The 19,889-nt window shown below is 42.5% G+C and overlaps 1 protein-coding gene and 1 long non-coding RNA gene across 3 annotated transcripts in view; one reads left to right on the top strand and one right to left on the bottom strand.

Moving 5' to 3' along the window:
• Positions 1-19,889, top strand: part of LOC138300869 (uncharacterized) — a 339,248-nt gene that overhangs the window by 198,392 nt on the left and 120,967 nt on the right. The gene's annotated exons all lie outside the window — the stretch shown is intronic.
• The window catches only part of EPHA8 (EPH receptor A8), a 1,152,754-nt gene continuing 1,135,552 nt past the window's right edge, over positions 2,688-19,889 (bottom strand). The window contains exons 15-17 of the mRNA XM_069240710.1: positions 12,174-12,484; positions 10,512-10,667; positions 2,688-4,471 (exon numbers count right to left, since the gene is read on the bottom strand). Coding sequence (XP_069096811.1) covers positions 4,357-4,471; positions 10,512-10,667; positions 12,174-12,484 — 582 coding nt within the window. The 3' untranslated portion in view covers positions 2,688-4,356. The remainder of the gene's footprint in view (positions 4,472-10,511; positions 10,668-12,173; positions 12,485-19,889) is intronic.

Here is a 19,889-nt window from a genome sequence, read left to right as displayed (position 1 = left end):
GAGGTGGTGACCATATTTTAAATTGTCAATTTCCAATATATATATATATATATATATATATGAACTATTCACAAATGTATAGAAATAAGACAAAATTCTGCATCAGACAGTAGCTGATAAAAGCAACGCTGGTTTGTGAAAAGTTCTTTGGAGGTTACTGGAAACTGGTATCCTTTGATGATTTTTTGGAAAGGCCAACCTTGTACTCTTCTATATGTTCTTGTTTCATATCTAATAAGCCTTTTTCCTCACGCCCTTTCTTCCTCTGCTCACTTCCTCTATAAGCATGGATTGTGAATAGTATCGAGATCATTGTTTCATGAGAACGCTTTTCCTTATTTTGTGGTTTACGCTTTAACGGGATTATAAAATTGTGGTGGACCTGAGTTACAACTCTTGCACATACAAAGATGGTGGGACGGCTGGTAAAAGACAAAACAGGATTGTAATGGTCAATCTTTACAGTCATAAAAGTATCCCTATGTGCTGGAAGAATAGCAGGTATACTTAGTTCATTTCTCTTACGCATGGCACTTAACAACTCCATCATTTCACAAATTTAATATTGCAGCAATTAGACTGTCGTGTCATTAATTTCTTAAAAACAACAGCTATTTATTGCGCCCATACATCGCCTCCAATATTTCCTGCATTTGGATCTTGGGACGGGACAGAACGGATCACCAGTCAGAAAATTATAAATGCTGCAATTTAGATTCAGATGGGTGTTTTCCCAGAGGTTCTGGTCAAGCCTTCTGTTTATAGCTTACGAACAAGGAGACAGATACAAATACATCTAATTACACGTTGACGGTGCTTATACAAGCAGCTTCCTATCCAGTACTGCTCCCTTCTCGTTGCTGAAACAATGGCTTTAGTGAATTTGGATGCCGTTGCATTGTTGCCCGGTTTCTGCTGTAGTAATGCGTAAATCACAGCAATAAACTACCATATTATCTACGTGTCTTTTTAAACTTTACAGCAACATAAAGATGAAACGCTTACGTTTTCATGCTCTGTAACATTGCTGCTTGGTCATACGTGCAGTTTATCCACTTTTAAATGGTCTCTCAGATGGGAAATGAAATGGAAAACAAATCAGTGGAAGTGTTCCAACTGTCAGTTTGCTCATTAATATTAATTAATGTGGTCTATTTCAACAAGCCAAGGACTACTTTCCATACTTTCAGAAAAGCTAGAGCCTGCAGCCACTACCAAATTGTCACTGCTAAATCTACAGCAGGTGTAGGCACTATCTTTGTGAGGGTAGTCAAGAATGCTTCTAGCCACACTGCTAAATCTACAGCACGTGTAGGCACTATCTTTGTGAGGGTAGTCAAGAATGCTTCTAGCCACACTGCTAAATCTACAGCACGTGTAGGCACTATCTTTGTGAGGGTAGTCAAGAATGCTTCTAGCCACACTGCTAAATCTACAGCACGTGTAGGCACTATCTTTGTGAGGGTAGTCAAAAATGCTTCTAGCCTGTGTTTGATCTTGGGGGAATCTTTTTAAAGGCAGACTTGTGTTTTACACGCCACGAGGCATCTACGTTGATGTTCATTTGGAGATTTTCCACAAGAATAAACGCTACAGAGCATATTGCTACACCACAAGACAGCGTGAACCACAGAAGTAGCAATCTCTCCCTAAAAATGTGTTTTATTCTTATCCGTAGGTAAAATTGCCCTGCGTCACGGAATAATGGGGAACTGCTGAGATCTATACAGGCTCAGTCAGGTAGCATTCAGTGTGAATTGATGCTATGATGTAAACTTGAACTGTGTTTCCTCGCTACTTCTGTCGGATGGAAAAGAAGGCTGTGTCAAATCCATCTAATATTCTACAGAGATTTCTAAAACAGGAACCGATTGTGAATGCTAGAATGGAAAGTCACTTCGCAGTAGCTGCAGTTTACTTGTAATGTAACAAAAAATACTCTAAAGTGCATAGTATGGGCTTGTATAAGGGTATAACTATCCATGTATTTTTACAATTTAAATAGTGAAATTCGTGTTCAGAATGGCCAACTCTAGTAAGGGTCTGCTTTGATAATACAAGTGAAATATCATCATTGATAACCAGCTGAGAACATGAGGTAGAATTGTTATATGCAGGGCCTTCTCTTTTTGCTCACTTTCTGTTCCCCACGCAGTGTCTTTCTTTCTCTTACAGTATCCAGTTGAATAATCACTTACTTTTCAATGCCCACTTCTGAATGCAGCCAGAAAAACAAGTGCACCAAAATGTGGACTACAGAAAACAAGCTACACGCAGATCTAGCTGCTCCTGCCATCACTGCATCAGACACAAGGCTAACCCTTCCTCCTCTGGCCAACCAGCCTCTTAAGGGTAAAGTCTTACAAGTCTACCCACGGATGCGGTCAGGGGTCCCTCTCTGACACTTCCATCTCTTCTACCCAAGAGCCAAATCCATCATAATGAACTAAAAACCTTGCCTGGAATCCCGAGAATTGATAATTTGTCCAATGCCACAGATTTCAAACATCCTTTTACTCTAAGCTCTCTAAATGCCATTTGGGTAAGTGCAAGGCCCGTATTTATACTTTTTTTTGCGCCGCATTTGCGCCGCTTTTTGACGCAAAACGGCGCAAACCTACAAAATACAATGGCATTTTGCAAGTTTGCGCCGTTTTTGCGTCAAAAAACGACGCACATGCGGCGCAAAAAAAGTATAAATACGGGATTTTTCTCCTTTCAAACACTTTCCTCATTCTAATTAATCACCTGTGTGCCCCGATGTTGATGGGTAGATGTGTAACAAGAGCCAATACCCCTGGTTCAGTGCAGTTGAAAACAGTAGTTTCCGAATCATTAGAGAGCTCACCAAAAGTGTGACATGACATCCTATTTCAGAAAATTGACGTTTGAGCAACATGCACACCACAACCCACACTCACACACAAACACTCTTGAATACTGTTCATACATATCAAGGGGGCAGTGAAAATATTGCCGTCCAAAGCCATGGAATCTTCTGACACATTTCCTCAGTCTCACAGTTCTTTTCACTTTGATGTACCAGAGGGAAGATCTTAAAACCTACAAACGTAGGGAAGACAGATGAAGATGGGTTTACGTCCGGAGGAATGGCATTTAGCCTTACCCCTTACAAACGATGCCGCAGCAATTTGCTGTACTGTTTATCTGTATTTGTGTGTAAAATATTGGCGTTGTGAGCAGAACTTGCATACAAATCTATCTGTGAAGATGATCTCCAGATTCCAAGATTCAGCTTCATAAAATATGAACCAATGGATATCATTGTTGCAATCTGGAATGAAATAGGCACATATTTGCCTATGTGAGGTTTTTTGATTATATGAAATGTGAAAGAGGTTTCTGGTGCGCATGCTTTAAGGCGCAGCGTTAGGCAGAAGATGCTGCAAGTGCAGGAGCGGTGACATCTAAATATGCATTAAATGTAAATCTTGTCAAGCATGTGTGTATTGAAGATAAACACTTCAGGTTGATTCTGAATGTTCGGAAGCATCTACAGTGTGAACATAGATCTAAAAGAATATTCTTGTTAGGGTTTGAAAATATGCCTACATCTTGCAAAGGATGAGCCCATCGTCAAAAAGTGGAGCTTTTAAGATGTCCATGTATATTAGCAATATGCGGTAGGGCATAGTGGAATGCCACAGATTCCCATTTGTCAAGTCTGGCAAATTTCTAGAAACTATGACACGTCACTGAAGGAACTGAGCTTGTTGTTGCATGTTGTGCATAATACAGTTTCTCGCAGCCCTGTGGATATCTCCTTGTCTCACTTAAGACTGAGATCCATTGTTCATTACAGAGAGTGCTCAGTAATCTCGCATATGTTCTTTTTTTTAGCTCAGACAGAGTATTTTCAATGTTTCCAGTTTAGTTTTCACCTCCAGAAGATAATATGGTATGAACAGGCCTGGAAATTACATGGTACATAGGGATATATAGTCCTTTTTGTAGAGGCTTTAATGAGTGTGCTTGTGTCCATGTTGTTGTTCTTTCTCACAACGAATGCCTTCCAGACATGAGGTTGTATGCTTATCAAAATGGGTCCTCTGCACTGAGATCACACATGTTTCACCGTAGATCTCTTCTAAATCAAGGTCAATATCTCAGACTTTCCTCATAAACAAAACAAAGAAACAAGAAGTGATGAGGTTATGCTGCCAATTCCAAGAAATTGAGTTTGTCTCAAGAAAGTGCACCATACAGAGTACTGTGTTCATGGCATTTGCTTCCTTGTTTGGGTGCCACGTTAATTACAAGAGGCCACATGGTCGTTTGTGCAGTAGGCTTGACTAGCCCAAGCGGATAGGATGTAGCTCTTCTAATGGGTTGTAACTACATGTGCATCCTGGGTCCTAGCGTGTTCATCAATTGCGCTCTCATGATCTGGATGCTGGTCAGGATCTTCTTCTGGTGACCAATTAATGAGATTCCAAGCCTCTGAATGTCTCTACGGAGAGGAAGAGAACAACATAAACGTTTGATTACAACACAAATGTTTACATACATTTCACATATCATTAGCTAGTTAAGAGCATGCTTCTTCCTTCTAACAAACTAGAAGCAGTCAGGCTTTCAGAGAGACGGCCGCATTTTATAAAAAATCGCAGACCAAAACTGAAGTGGCTCATCAAGAATCTATTGTGTCTTTTTCGAAATTGCAATTTCATGAAAACAGTTGTAAACGGTGGCAGTTTAACATCATTAAAGAAATGTACTAAGGTTAGTTATTAGCAAACATAGGTAAAGTGAATAGGTTTGGGATTGGCTTCCCGCCTTTTGGGTATTTTTGATGCAGCTGCTGGACCCTAATCATTATTTAAAAAAGGGATAAAAGCAAATAATTTTGGTTTCAAAAAGCATAAATTGCCATAGTAGCCCTCCGGGCTGAAAGTAACTCGTTTGTGTGTAGATATGGACCTTCACTCAGTGCATTTAGCCAATGACTGCAGAGAGCCCGCCATTTGCTCCTCGCTGAGTGAAATAAGAGATGTAAGAAAATGTGAATAACAGAAAAACAAAATAATTGCTTAAAAAAGGGGGTGGCCAAAGCCCGTCAGAATGTGTATTATTATACATATAATTTTAGCCAAACAATTTTCAGTCAAAACAAAACAAAATATCTTGGCTAAAGGTCTGACTTCAACAAAAAAGCACTGCAAAGCCAATAAACTGGCGATGGCTGGTGACCTTTCGCTTTGCCCATGCTTATTTTGTTTATGAATGTTTTTTAATGAAGGTTTTCATTATATGAAAGCAATCGTTGTCTAAAAGCTAAAATATACTCATGAACATTGCACCAGTAGTTCCTGCAAATTGTACAAGCACAGAATGCTGTCACTCATAGTCAGGTAAGCAAATGGGCCAAGTGTGCAGACCTGGTGACCCAGGCTGTATGCTGCTTGGGAGAACGTAAAATCTGAAAGACACTAGAGCAGACCAGCTGAAGAAGAGGTCTGGCTGAAAGCCACTGTATGTAAGCATCCATAGCATATTTACATATATTATAAAAAATAAAAGGCCTTGGCTAGTCACAGACCTAAAAAGGTCACACCCCTTATGCAAATATCAAACATGTTGTTCTTTACAACTAAGTTTCACTTATATAATATTAACCAGCCAATATATTTTATATTGATCCTATTTTCAAATTTAAAGTAAACAAAGCAATAATTTCCCTTACTTGGGCTAACCTCCGTTTGTATTTAATTGTCAGCCTTTGAAATAGATATAGGGTTCAGACGATCCCAGCAGCTTTATAATCGGAGGAAAGTCAGCAGTACTAGGGTACCAGCTATCGGTGCTACTGAATTACTGTTGGGAAGCTAGAAAATGCCATTTTAGAGGTCTGCTAGCGACAGCTTAGATGTCTAGACACCTCATGACAACAATCCTTCAAAAAGTACATTAAGAAGTACAAAGAGAAAGGGGGCGTTTGGTTGGCCTTTTTCTTTCATGAGTTTTCAACGATGCGCCATATCAACCCCTGTCTTTTTGTGTATGTTTACATTGTCTCATTTGGGATCCCATCTGGATTTGGTGATATGACTCTAATAGTCACATCTAAACACATCCAGACCATAAACAACCAACTCCTATAAAAATCTTCCACTCATTCATGTTTACAGCAGTCGCAGCTCGCGCGGGATTACTTAGGGCGGGGCAGGGCAGAGGAATTAATAGCATTTAATAAAACAAAATTAAAAAAAGCTTACCTCCTCTCCCACAACACGCTGCTCTTCTGCTCATCTGCTGCACGCAGGCACAGGCTCCCAGCCTGCACTGCAGCTAATCCTGATGCTGCTTAAAGCAGCATCAGGATTGGCTGGGAGAGCGCAGCCAGGGTGATCCCAAGCATACTGGGAGCCTGTGCAGACTCTCTTCAGCCCAGCAACGGTGTTGCTGGGCTGGAGAGAGCCCTGTGCGCATGTGTGTTTGGCCGGCCCGAGATGGCCGACCAAACACACATGCACTCTGAGGGGAGTGCACAGTGCACTCCCCTCTGCTCGTCACCCCAACGCCCCACTCCTTTCACAAGAAAGGATTTTCAGCAATTGCTGCTGGTGGTAGGACGGGGGTGAAGCTCCTCCGCCCTTATGAAGGAGCCGCCCCTGCTTTATAGGGAGGGTTTCAGTAAAGAAATAAGCCTGGCTTTTCTCTGGTGTCCTGCGGTGCTCATGCATAGAAACATGTTGTTACTCAATACATACCAGCCCCTTTTGTGCTTCTTCTGATAAAAGTGGGCGTCAGCTCAGTGCTAAATGCAACTGGTCTCATAGTGCTAAGCAACTGAGTTATAAAAAGGGATGTAATGATGCACCACAAACCCTTTAGATCTCCATGCAAAACCAAGTCAACTAAAGTTGTCCAAAGGAGCATAACCAGGCATTAAGGAGAACCCTAACTCGAAATAAAAACAGGTGTAAGCAGTGGGCATGGGTCAGATTGGGCAACGTTGTGTATTTTTTCCACAGTAAGGCCCATATTTATACTTTTTGACGCAAAACTGCGCCAACGCAGTTTTGCGTCAAAAAAATTAGCGCCGGCTAACGCCATTCTGAAGCGCCATGCGGGCGCCGTATTTATTGAATGACGTTAGCCGGCGTTAGCCGCCGGCGCCGTCTGGTGTGCGTTAAAAAAAACGACATACACCAGGCAGCGCCGGCGTAGGGGGATATGGGGCTTGGGCGTCAAGAAATGGGGCAAGTCAGGTTAAGGCAATTTTTTCGCCTCAACCCGATTTGCGCCATTTTTTACGACTCCCAACCCCCATAGAAATGACTCCTGTCTTAGCAAAGACAGGAGTCATGCCCCCTTGCCCAATGGCCGTGCCCAGGGGACTTCTGTCCCCTGGGCATGGTCATTGGGCATAGTGGCATGTAGGGGGGCACAAATCAGGCCCCACCTATGCCACAAAAAAAAAAAAAAAAATACTTACCTGAACTTACCTTAATGTCCCTGGGATGGGTCCCTCCAGCCTTGGGTGTCCTCCTGGGGTGGGCAAGGGTGACAGGGGGTGTCCCTGGGGGCATGGGAGGGCACCTCTGGGCTCCTTCAGAGCCCACAGGTCCCTTAACGCCTGCCTTTTGCAGGCGCTAAAAAACGGCGCAAAAGCGGCCGTACGTCATTTTTTTTGACCCGCCCACTCCCGGGCGTGATTTTTGCCCGGGAGTATAAATCCGACGCACATGCCTCGGAGTCGATTTTTTTAGACGGGAACGCCTACCTTGCATATAATTAACGCAAAGTAGGTGTCCACGCTAAAAAATGACGCTAACTCCACGGACTTTGGCGCTAGACGCGTCTAATGCCAAAGTTTAAATATGGAGTTAGTTTTGCGTCGAAATTGCGTCAAAAAAAACAACGCAATTCCAGCGCAAACGGAGTATAAATATGCCCCTCAGTGACTTGCGTGAAAGTTGTACATACTACTTGAGTCACCCTTGGATCAGTGCCAATTGCATATGTGCAAAAACTTTGCAGCAGGAAAGGAGATTTAAAAAAAAAATCAGTGGAATAAATGTTCCCAAGTGAGGGGGAGTAGATGATAAAATGGAGCCACTGTTCATTTTAAACATAGGGGGTCTCCTGCCTAAATCAGGGGTGTTGGCATGTGTGTGATTGCACTTAAGGTTTTCCCTCAAGTACAAATGTCATGCAAACTAGCACTCAATCAGAACCTGTGTACCCTGGTACAACACTAAGACAGACTTAACATTAGAAGACCGCCATGGTTTTTGCTTCACCAACAAAGTCATGGGAATGCAAAACTTTGCAGATACAAGACTGGTCTATGTTTTTCCTTTTGAGCAGTGCATTGCTGCTGATTTTCACTACATGTTTTTAGTGAATCTCAAACATAAATTTTGCCTTTGAGTGGTCTAAGGGCTTGATGTACTAGCTATTGAGCATTTCTTAATGGGCTGAATCACTATTTCAGTGTAGGTGTTAAACTGAAGCACACTATTGCTTATAATTGGCCTCTATGTACTTTGCAGGATTGGTGGCAACATTTTTGGGGCTAATCATGCAAAGTACCACAATAGCGTCAGAAAATTTACTATTGATCCTAACGTGCACCAAGGTGCACCGCACGATTAATATGGCACAGACATGGTGCATTAGGGGGGTCATAATCGGGCATGACAAAAGTGTTTCTTCATGTTATCAAGTGCCACTTTTCTTAAATCAGGGCCTTTGATTGGTAAATCCTGCAAAAGGATAAAAACCCATTCGAAGGAACAATTCCTGTGGGAGATGGGCAGTGCTTAATTTGTGAATAAACTAAAGTAAGTGCCAGGCCCCTCCTCAGGAAGTCCCTGCAGCTTGCACCAACCATTGCCCGTGCCAGGACTGCCAGTGATAGTACCATCTCACTTCTACAATTGTGACAATTCTGAGTATTCCAGTTCGCCCAAAGCTATATGAATGGCATTAGTGGCAGTTATTCTTTTTTGATGTATATTGAATTATTAAATCCTGTTTGCATGCTCATCTCAAACTTTGATAGACAGTGCCACTTTGTGGTAGACTGTCATTGTAGCAAGTGTTGAGAATAACGTTTTTGTGCTGAGCACAGGAAACCACTGGCTCAAATTAAACGCTGTTAGCAATGTCTAAGGGGGCTACTTGACCACAGAAAAAATAATTTAAAAAAAAAGACCACGAAGAATAAAAATACATTATTTTTTATAATATAAAGGACACAAAATAAACCAATCCGTGGTACAGAAGGGGATCATTCTCGGTGTGTGGGTGATGACAGTAGGCTTGGGAAGAACTCGTTCACTCCTACTGAATGGAACCAAAGTAAAAAGTGAGCTGACTCATTTTCCCATACCCTATGCTGTGCTGGGTGGAAGACAAGTCTGAATGACACTACAGCAGACCAATGGCTGAAAATGACTGACTATAAACTGCTTTATGTAAGTGCATTTCGATACATATATTTGTGGTAAAATGATAAGACCTTAGCTGATGCCAGTCCTAAAAATGATTTTTTTCGCAATTTAAGTTTTTACCTGATCATTCGCCAACCATGTTAACAAGGTTAAATAATTGTGTTCCCCTTAAAACTGTACCAGGGGCTGCAGATGAAGCAGTGCTTAATTTGTTAAGCAAATAAAAAACAAGCATAGGGGACCATTTTTTTCCTAGTAGACTGCCTCCCACACTGTCAAATGTCTGAGCTGCAATATACAAAGGCTGCCTCGTTTTGATTCCAGCTGATGCCCCCTTATCCACAACCATATAAATTCAGACTTTTTATTTCACTCTTACAGGTTCTTCTTTGTCCTTTCTTTCTCCCTTTGTTTTGATTTCCGATATTTTTCTTCTCTCTTTCCTTTTTTCTACCTTTCTCTTTTTTGATCTGAGTTAAAGCATGATGAAGACCAATGTGCTCTGGTCCCCAAAAGTGAATACTGGTGCTCATCACGTGGATCCTCCTCCACAAATTAAGGCTGGTGTGAAAGTACAGCCTGAACACCACCAATTTTGTGTGTCTGCCATTTTGGAAGGGATCACAAATATAATGTACCTTTTCAGGAACAAGAAACTGGTATTCAGGTAGAGGCAGCAAATAGACACTCAAAATCTCAGCCTGTTCGAAACCCAGAGAATAGTGAAATTTGCAAATTTTGCTATATGTCAGGTTGTAAGATTACACGTTCAATAACAGTTGTTTCACAGCGCACAAAAAATTAACAAGTAAAAAAAAATGCAAAACTCTACTGAAGATGATGAGAAAGTAAAATACTCTAAGGTAAGTAAGGTCTGCAAAATTCCAGCCTATTTGAGAGAAATATAAGGCTCAAACAAGCAGCAGCTACTCCTTTCAGTTTTTGTAAAACTGCAAAACCTATAGAAACAGGGTGCCAGACATCTAGGCCACATGTCAAATAGCTTTGTTCCTCAAAATATATAGTTAAAAAGCCTGTACAGCACGTGGCAAGCAACATACTTGGCATTCCATTGTCAAAAGTACTCACTCAAGATTCATTCGCATGACCATTGCCAAAGAGGTATAGCCACCCATGGCAAAATTCTCCCTGTAGCGACTCATCTTGATGGATTCAAGCCAGTCATCCACTGTGGTGTAGCTGGTGAAGTGCAAAAGACCTCGGTCCAAAGGGTGGCGAGTGAATCTAAAAAGAAAGGGGAATATTTTTAAATTACAAAACGGCTGTCATAGAAAGAACCAGCTACCACTAGACTAAAGAAAGCTGCTGCACGGAAGTGGCATTTATTTATTTATTTATTAGAAAGTAGGGCTACAGTGCAGGTGAGTTTGCCATGAATTGTGTCTTACTCATTTACTCTTTAAAAAACATTCTTCGCAGGTGCCCTTAATGCTTTTGCAATTGCAGAATAAAACACAGTAGAACATCGGCACACTTCAAAGTAAAATACATGGACCACAGTGAGTGAATATGTGCCTCCAGAGTGGGCTTTATTTGATCATGCTTGCAGAGATTAAGGAACAACCTATGCACCTGATTAGATGTTGTTGGAGCCTGTTGATGATTTTCTTACTTTGCAGTTTAAATAGTGCCCGCGTGGTCAAAACTTGCCATGATTAGGGTTCTTGTCACCTTAACTCAGCTGTCTGTTTGGAAGACTATGTAATTTTCCTATGAATGAAGAATTGCAACACCCTTGACTTGGGAGTCCTAAGCTTAAATGTCACTCAAAGAGCAGGGGATCTGACTCTGCCACCACAGTAGCTCAGTAATACTTGTGTTCTACTGAAATATTTGTTTTTTAATATTGACTTGGATTTGGACTCATGTTGACTCCACAACACAACATCAAGGTAAGTAAATGAAGATCTAGGGAAAGTAAAGCCCTTCCCTGAAGACCCTTACTTTGACAATATGTTGGTAGTTAATATATGTTGGAGCCATATATGTGGAAGGCAATAATATTGATATTGATATTTTGTCATTGAAACATCTAGCTTGCATTCATACAGAATAAATGGTGAAGGCATTCAGTATTATGCGCCTGGTTCCCTAGTTTGTTTTACAGGTGGAGATGGTTTTAAGTGTCATTGGCTTCTGCTACATTAGGTCATGAGACATGGAAAAGAAAGTGACAGCCAATTTATTTCCATAGTGTATAGTGCCTCTGACACCCCCAGCAGCTGAACAGCAAGTAGGAGGCGATTGAACTTCTGAGGTGGAAGATGTTACTTTTGTTCCCCTCGCATTTTATACATCAATGCATATTATTAACAAATAAATAAAATAGTAATTATCAACCACTGTCCAGACAAAAAGTCACAATATCGAAATGTATTGATTACATGAATAATTAAATGCTAGGGAGCATGAACAGGGTTTTTCACAAGTTTCACAAATACCTTTTTAGAGAAAAGTCATGGCACAACAAGCATTTCATTTGTGATTGACTGTGTTGATTAAATCCCAAAGCAGTTTAGAGTACACCAGGCTCTAGGCCTGATTTAGAGTTTGGCAGATAGGATATTCCATCACAGATCCAGTCCATCATATTATTAGAAATACTGTAGGATGTAATGCGCTCGTAAAACTGCAGACAGGATATCTGGTATGTTTCTGATGTATGCCCCATCTGTCAACCTCTAAATATTGCATATGTCCTTAATACTATGAGTGGGTTGTTTGACTTACCCCAGTGTTTCAGCACCATCTTTCTTGATCCACATGCCATTTCTTTTGTTAATGATCTTCAGTGAGAAACTGTGCTTCTCAACCTCCAACATTTCTGAGCCTCCATTGTAAGGTGTATATCGATGTAGTGTAGCTGCAACTCTAAGGTTCTCTGGGCTCCGGATCAATTTATCAAGAATGCTAACAATCTGTGAGAAACGAGGCCGCTCATTGCGATCTTTCTGCCAGCAGTCAAGCATGAGCTGGTAGAGGGAGGTGGGGCATCCCATTGGAGATGGCAGACGGTAACCTTCTTCGACTGAATTAATTACCTGGTAAAAAATGATGTAGAAAGGTGAAATAATTAACGAGAATACTTCTTTCTTAGGCTGGAAAACCATTAAGCATAAGAAGCAATTCAAACCAGCCTCTTCTTCTTTAAAAGACAGTTATCATTTTAGAGAAAAAGATTGCCAAATTAGCACATGAATAAATAATTGATGATGATGTGTAATGCTCAGGGGCACTCTCTGCTCAATCTGTGGCCTTCGATTCTGTGGCCATAATATACTTCTAACTATGAACTTTGGAAACAAGAATTGGATTAGGTCAGGCCTTCACTGTCCTCAATGCAAACTCAAACTGTGTTTACATTGTGTCCTCCAGATCACCCTTGCTTTCCCTCTTCAACAGAGTGCCTTAGGGTTCTCTCTCTCCAAGCACATAGAAACCGGAAACCAGATACCCCTCTGATTACTCATTATCTTCATCTTAGCATCGACCCTGTGAAGTGCTGCATGGCCATTTGGCTAGGTTTGTTATTAACATATACCATATACATACACATTAAATTTAAAATCTGCTGCATCACTGTTAATGGCCTCCTCTTACTCATCCTCTCTAAGTTATGGATAAGCCTACTCTTGCAAAAGGTATAACAGCAACCAAAAAATATGATCACTGCATATGGTTTCAATAGGTGAAAATTTCAAAACTTGTCAAGCAAGCTTTTTCTGTGCAACACAAACACAGTGCAGCCATCTGTCCAAAAAGAGATGCATTTGGACCCCAGCCTCATGTCCTCCATGAAAAAGCTCAAAATTAATTTTCCTATTTATGTCTCTTAGTGAGTAAGGTATTTGAATTCCTACTTCTTGATACTTGTTTCTCAATCAACTTTCAAATATATATGTGTGTGTTTGTGTGTGTGTATATTTATAAAATTATTTTAAGTAACTTTAATTCTTGCCATATGGTAACTGTAACTCACGCCCCTGCCATGCAAGGTTTTTTCTTCAATAGTTTTGCAGCAAATATTACACTGATATTATCAATGCTGTTCTCAAAGATGTCATGAGTGCTGTAATATGTAGGGTAATTAGCAGTGCATGGTGAGGGTGTGACTTATAGTTAACTTAGGATACGAGTTATAGTTTTTTAAAATAACTCTAACTATAACAGCTTAATATCTATGGTTTTGTATGTTCAAAATGTGAGCCTAACCTTTGTTTTTTAAGTGCATTTCTATGTTATATTTCATTCTATTTCCTAACTATAACGTCCCTGTAACATTTGTCTTATTTCAGTAAATTTCTATGTTTTTTTCAATGTGAAGTCACTTTAGTTACTATAAGTTAATCCAGCCACTGCCTGTGGCAAGGCACTGCAGCCAACCCTCTATAACCACCCAACCCCATGCCATGCACGCCATATAGCAGGAGATGGCCGCAGGGCCTAGCATGCAGCCAACCCCCTATAACCACCTGACTCCGCACAACCATCGGCCATGTGCGGTGGGGTCTGGCAGCATGGTCTGGCCACACAGCAACCCCGCACCATGAAGAGCCTGTGCCTGGCGGTGTTGGCTGCAGAGTCAACCCCCTTTAAGCTCTAGCTGAAGGCCTGCATGGCGCAGGGTTTGGAACTTATAGGGGACAACATTAAATATATATATTTAGGAGGGTGCATGGGCACCCAGGGCACTCTGGGCCACGGAGCCAACCCCTTTCCCAGGGCTACCTAATTAAAATATTTTGATGGCCACACAGACCCCCTTCCCTTGCCCCAGGGACCAACAGCTCCTCTGAGCTACCTAAAAAAATTGCCTGGGGGCCACACAAACCCACCAGACCACAGGGACCACCTCCTTCCCAGGGCACCAAATTATAAATTGTTAAGGGGACACCCGTGCCCCCCCCCAGGAACCACCACCTCCATGGGACTACATAACCTAATTTTTTAGGGGGCGGCCACGTGGGCCCCCCCAGGCCCTGGGACTGCCACTTCCCCTGAGCTACCTACTAAATATTTTTTGGGAAGGTATCCAGGGACCACCACCTTTCTGGGGCAACAAATGTAAGATAGTGAGGAGGGGCATGTGGACTCCAGGAGGTCCCGGGGACCACCACCACCTCCATTAGGCTACCTACTAAACATTTTAGGGGTGCACACAAACTCCCCCCATGCTCCTGTGACCTCCACATCCCCTGGCCAACAAATTTAGATTAGTTAGATGGGGGTGCATGCCCCCCCAGAACCTGGGCACCACTATCTCCCCAGGGCCATTAAAAAAGAAATGCGGACCAAGAGGCCCCCTCCTTAGGCCGATTTTGGCCCCATGGACAACATCCTCTGGGTCCTGACCACATCCTCGTGGATGCCTTAGCCCCATCCAGTGAATTCACTGTTCCTTTATAGGGATTGCAGTTGAAGCCTTGAGACCCTGCAGTCCCTGCCAGTTCCCCACCTCCTGCAGTAGCCAGGATATCTCTCACATGCAGGGATCTGATAAAAATGCTGTTCCCTGTGTGCGGAAGCAATCATTTTACCTTTTTCCCTACCCGCATTTCTGCAGGCTGAGAAAGAGATTCAAATTCTAATCCCAGCAAGCAGTTTTAATACTCCTGCTTGCTGGGAGCATAGTTATGTTTGCTTTTGCTTGGAGGGAGCTGTCAGCTCCTGCAGAGCAAACGCAAACAGCTGCCTCCAGAGGGTGGGCACCTCGGGAGGCAGCTGGAGCTGACCATGTGGGGTGGCGGGCCCTACAGCCATATATGGCTCCCTCCTTTCTTGAGCTCAGGGCCATCCCTAGGGAGGTTGTGGTCCCCAGGTCTCGGGGGTCCACAGGAACCTCCTCTTTATTTTCACATTATAGCCCAGGGAAGGAGGAGGCCCCCAGGGTCCGGGTGTTTCCACTGGGACCCCTTACTCATTCATTTTCCAGCCCCGGGGAGGTGGTTGTCCCTAAGCCCTGGGGGTCCACACACCCCTTCCATATTAAACACATTTTGCCCCAGGGAAGTTTTGGTCTCCAGGGCTTCTAAAAGCACTAGGAGGGTCCTCTGTGCACCCCCGCCTGTATATGGCAATGCCCCTGGGACATGTCCCACCTGAGGGCACAATCACTTATATGCACAGGAAACTGCACTTTTTAAGCGATTGAAAAAAAAAAACATTTTAGGCCTGAGGGTAGCCAGAGGGATCCCTGGACCAAGTGTAAGGGATCAGGGTACTCTTATCTTGGTACCTTTTATTTTTCTTAAATGACTGCCAACATTTCCTGGTTGACGTGTTGGCAGCCAATCACATCTCAGCAGGAGATTTTCCTGGATTTGCAGCTCTAGATATACAAATCTGGGTTTCCTTGAATATCTAGAAAACTACTGATCAGATTCACACCAAAAAGTGTGATCTGTGAACCAAAAGCTACCTTTCTGCCAAATCTGGTATAATTCTGTCCTTTTCTTTTACCCCCCACCTTTTTCTCTGCCCCTGCTTGATGGATCACCCCAAAACTTTCCATGCACAAAAAGACCTTCGGGAACACTTTTTTGGGAAAATGTTGTGAAGATTCATCAAGCGGTGCCAAAGATAAGTCACAAAATGCTTTTTCAATGGAAACTAGGTCCTAACTATAACTACCTATTGGCTTAATTAATATGAAATATGTTAATCCAACTATCATATATTTATATATATATATATATATATATATATATATATATATATATATATATATATATGCGTGGAAGTGGTTGGATTAAAGGACAGTAATTAAAATTACTTTACATTACATTGACATTCACTGAAAAAAACAAAGGTTAGAGGGACATTATAGTTAGGCTCACATGTCAAATGTACAAAACCATAGAGATTCAGCAGTTATAGTTAGAGTTACCTCAACTAACTATAACTCATGTCCTAAGGTAACTATAACTCACACCCCTGCCATGCACAGTTTTTTTCCTAAAAAATGTTACTGAAATTATTACATTGATATTATCAAGCATGTTATCAAAGGTGTCATGGATGCCACAGTTTGTGGGGTAATTAGCAGTGCATGGGGAGAGTGAGAGTTATGGTTACCTTAGGGCACGACTTACAGTTACTTGAGGTAATTCTAACTTGCTAAAGTTAGTCTTTTTAGGGTCGAGCGCACAAAGCGCTCTGTCCATGGTGTAGTCTCTCTATGGGCTTTTAACCACGCCCATGTCATGCCCATCAGTTAGGTTGGTTTGTGGGCTTGCCTTTTAAAATACGCTTGATTTCATTAGTGAAAAGCATGCAAACGTTATGCCTTTTCAGGTGTTTAGCCCCCCTCAAGTGCACCGGCCAACTACTGAAAACAAACGAGGCTCGATGTTTTCCATATGGTTTCTGGACTACTTTTTATTTTTATTTCATAGGCAGTGCAATCTCGTTGGGCAGTAATTGAGCACTTTGCATGGCATAGACACTGATACATGGCTAATTGCACTTTTGCCAGTTAAATGGATAATTGCACTTTTGCCGATACGTTTTACTGCGAGCGAACTTCTGTTTCCTTTTGTGTGTTTGCTTTACACTCATGACGACTGTTGGCTCCCCTATGTGAAACTGTTTTACTTTTCAGTTTATGTGGCAAGAAAAGTCCGGTTAGGAGTTTAAAACGCTAATAGCTCTAACTCCAGCAAACGCGAGACCCACTGCATTGCAAATGCTTGTTTGATATGAAATATCTCTAACCAAAGTAACTTGCTTTCTCTTTCCCTCCTTAGCCACTGATCCAGTCAGTGCAGGGTTATTTATCTGGCAGTGAACATGAACAATTCAAAGGATATGGGGGCAAATTTAAGAAAAGTGGCGCTGCACCCAGTGCACGGCCACTTTCCTTGCACCCCTCTACCGCCACCTTCTGTGCACCGTATTTAAAATATGGCCACCATGGCGCGGGGTAGGGAGCAATGGCGTCAGTGTTTTTGATGCTATTGATGTACTGTCCCGGGCTATCACCAAAATGTTGGCAGTAACCCTGAACAATACACATGGGCCCATTGTAACCAATTGTGTGCCCCCTTTTAACCCCTTCGCTGCCAGGCCTTTCCCCCCTCCTGTGCCAGGCCCTTTTTTGCCTATTTGGGGCAGTTCGCGCTTAGGCCCTCATAACTTTTTGTCCACATAAGCTAACCAAGCCAAATTTGCGTCCTTTTTTTTCAACATCCTAGGGATTCTAAAGGTACCCAGACTTTGTGGGTTCCCCTGAAGGAGGCCAAGAAATTGGCCAAAATACAGTGAAAAATTCGTTTTTTTCAAAAAAATTGGAAAAAGGGGCTGCAGAAGAAGGCTTGTGGTTTTTCCCCTGAAAATGGCATCAACAAAGGGTCTGCGGTGCTAAACTCAGCAGCTTCCCAGCTTTCAGGAACAGGCAGACTTGAATCCGAAAACCCAATTTTTCAACACAATTTTGGCATTTTACTGGGGCATACCCCATTTGTGCAATTTTTTGTGCTTTCAGCCTCCTTCCAGTCAGTGACAGGAATGGTCATGAAACCAATGCTGGATCCCAGAAACCTAAACATTTCTGAAAAGTAGACAAAATTCTGAATTCAGCAAGGGGTCATTTGTGTAGATCCTACAAGGGTTTCCTACAGAAAATAACAGCTGAAAAAGAAAAATATTGAAATTGAGGTGAAAAAACCATCAATTTTTCTCTACGTTTTACTCTGTAACTTTTCCCTGCAATGTCAGATTATCGAAAGCAATATACCGTTACGTCTGCTGGACTCCTTTGGTTGCGGGGATATATAGGGTTTGTAGGTTCATCAAGAACCCGAGGAACCCAGAGCCAATAAATGAGCTGCACCCTGCAGTGCGTTTTCATTCTATACCGGGTATACAGCAATTCATTTGCTGAAATATAAGGAGTAAAAAATTGCTATCAAGAAAACCTTTGCATTTCAAAAAAGGGCACAAGATAAGGTGTTGAGGAGCAGTGGTTATTTGCACATCTCTGAATTCCGGGGTGACCATAGTAGCACGTGAATTACAGGGAATTTCTCAAATAGATGTCTTTTTTACACACACTCCTATATTTGGAAGGAAAAAATGTAGAGAAAGACAAGGGGCAATAGTACTTGTTTTGCTAATCTATGTTCCCCCAAGTCTGCCGATAAAAATGGTACCTCACTTGTGTGGGTAGGCCTAGCACCCGCGACAGGATATGCCCCAAAACACAACGTGGACACATCACAGAAAACAGAGCTGTTTTTAGCAAAGTGACTACCTGTAGATTTTGGTCTCTAGCTCAGCCGCCACCTAGGGAAACCTACCAAACCTGTGCATTTCTGAAAACTAGAGACCTAGGGGAATCCAAGGAGGGGTGACTTGTGTGGCTCGGACCAGGTTCTGTTACCCAGAATCCTTTGCAAACCTCAAAATTTGGCTAAAAAAACACATGTTCCTCACATTTCTGTGGCAGAAAGTTCTGGAATCTGAGAGGAGCCACAAATTTCCTTCCACCCAGCGTTCCCCCACGTCTCCCGATAAAAATGATATCTCACTTGTGTGGGTAGGCCTAGCGCCCGCGACAGGATATGCCCCAAAACACAACGTGGACATATCACAGAAAACAGAGCTGTTTTTAGCAAAGTGACTACCTGTAGGTTTTGGCCTCTAGCTCAGCCGCCACCTAGGGAAACCTACCAAACCTGTGCATTTCTGAAAACTAGAGACCTAGGGGAATCAAAGGAGGGGTGACTTGCGGGGCTCGGACCAGGTTCTGTTACCCAGAATCCTTTGCAAACCTCAAAATTTGGCTAAAAAAACACATGTTCCTCACATTTCTGTGGCAGAAAGTTCTGGAATCTGAGAGGAGCCACAAATTTCCTTCCACCCAGCGTTCCCCCACGTCTCCCGATAAAAATGATACCTCACTTGTGTGGGTAGGCCTAGCGCCCGCGACAGGATATGCCCCAAAACACAACGTGGACATATCACAGAAAACAGAGCTGTTTTTAGCAAAGTGACTACCTGTAGATTTTGGCCTCTAGCTCAGCCGCCACCTAGGGAAACCTACCAAACCTGTGCATTTCTGAAAACTAGAGACCTAGGGGAATCCAAGGAGGGGTGACTTGCGGGGCTCGGACCAGGTTCTGTTACCCAGAATCCTTTGCAAACCTCAAAATTTGGCTAAAAAAACACATGTTCCTCACATTTCTGTGGCAGAAAGTTCTGGAATCTGAGAGGAGCCACAAATTTCCTCCCACCCAGCGTTCCCCCACGTCTCCCGATAAAAATGATACCTCACTTGTGTGGGTAGGCCTAGCGCCCGCGACAGGATATGCCCCAAAACACAACGTGGACACTTCACAGAAAACAGAGCTGTTTTTAGCAAAGTGACTACCTGGAGATTTTGGCCTCTAGCTCAGCCTCCACCTAGGGAAACCTACCAAACCTGTACATTTCTGAAAACTAGAGACC

Source organism: Pleurodeles waltl, chromosome 6, assembly GCF_031143425.1.
Source record: "Pleurodeles waltl isolate 20211129_DDA chromosome 6, aPleWal1.hap1.20221129, whole genome shotgun sequence".
NCBI lineage: Eukaryota > Metazoa > Chordata > Amphibia > Caudata > Salamandridae > Pleurodeles > Pleurodeles waltl.
The sequence above is the reverse complement of the archived record's forward strand: the minus strand, read 5'-3'. Positions and strand labels throughout refer to the sequence as shown.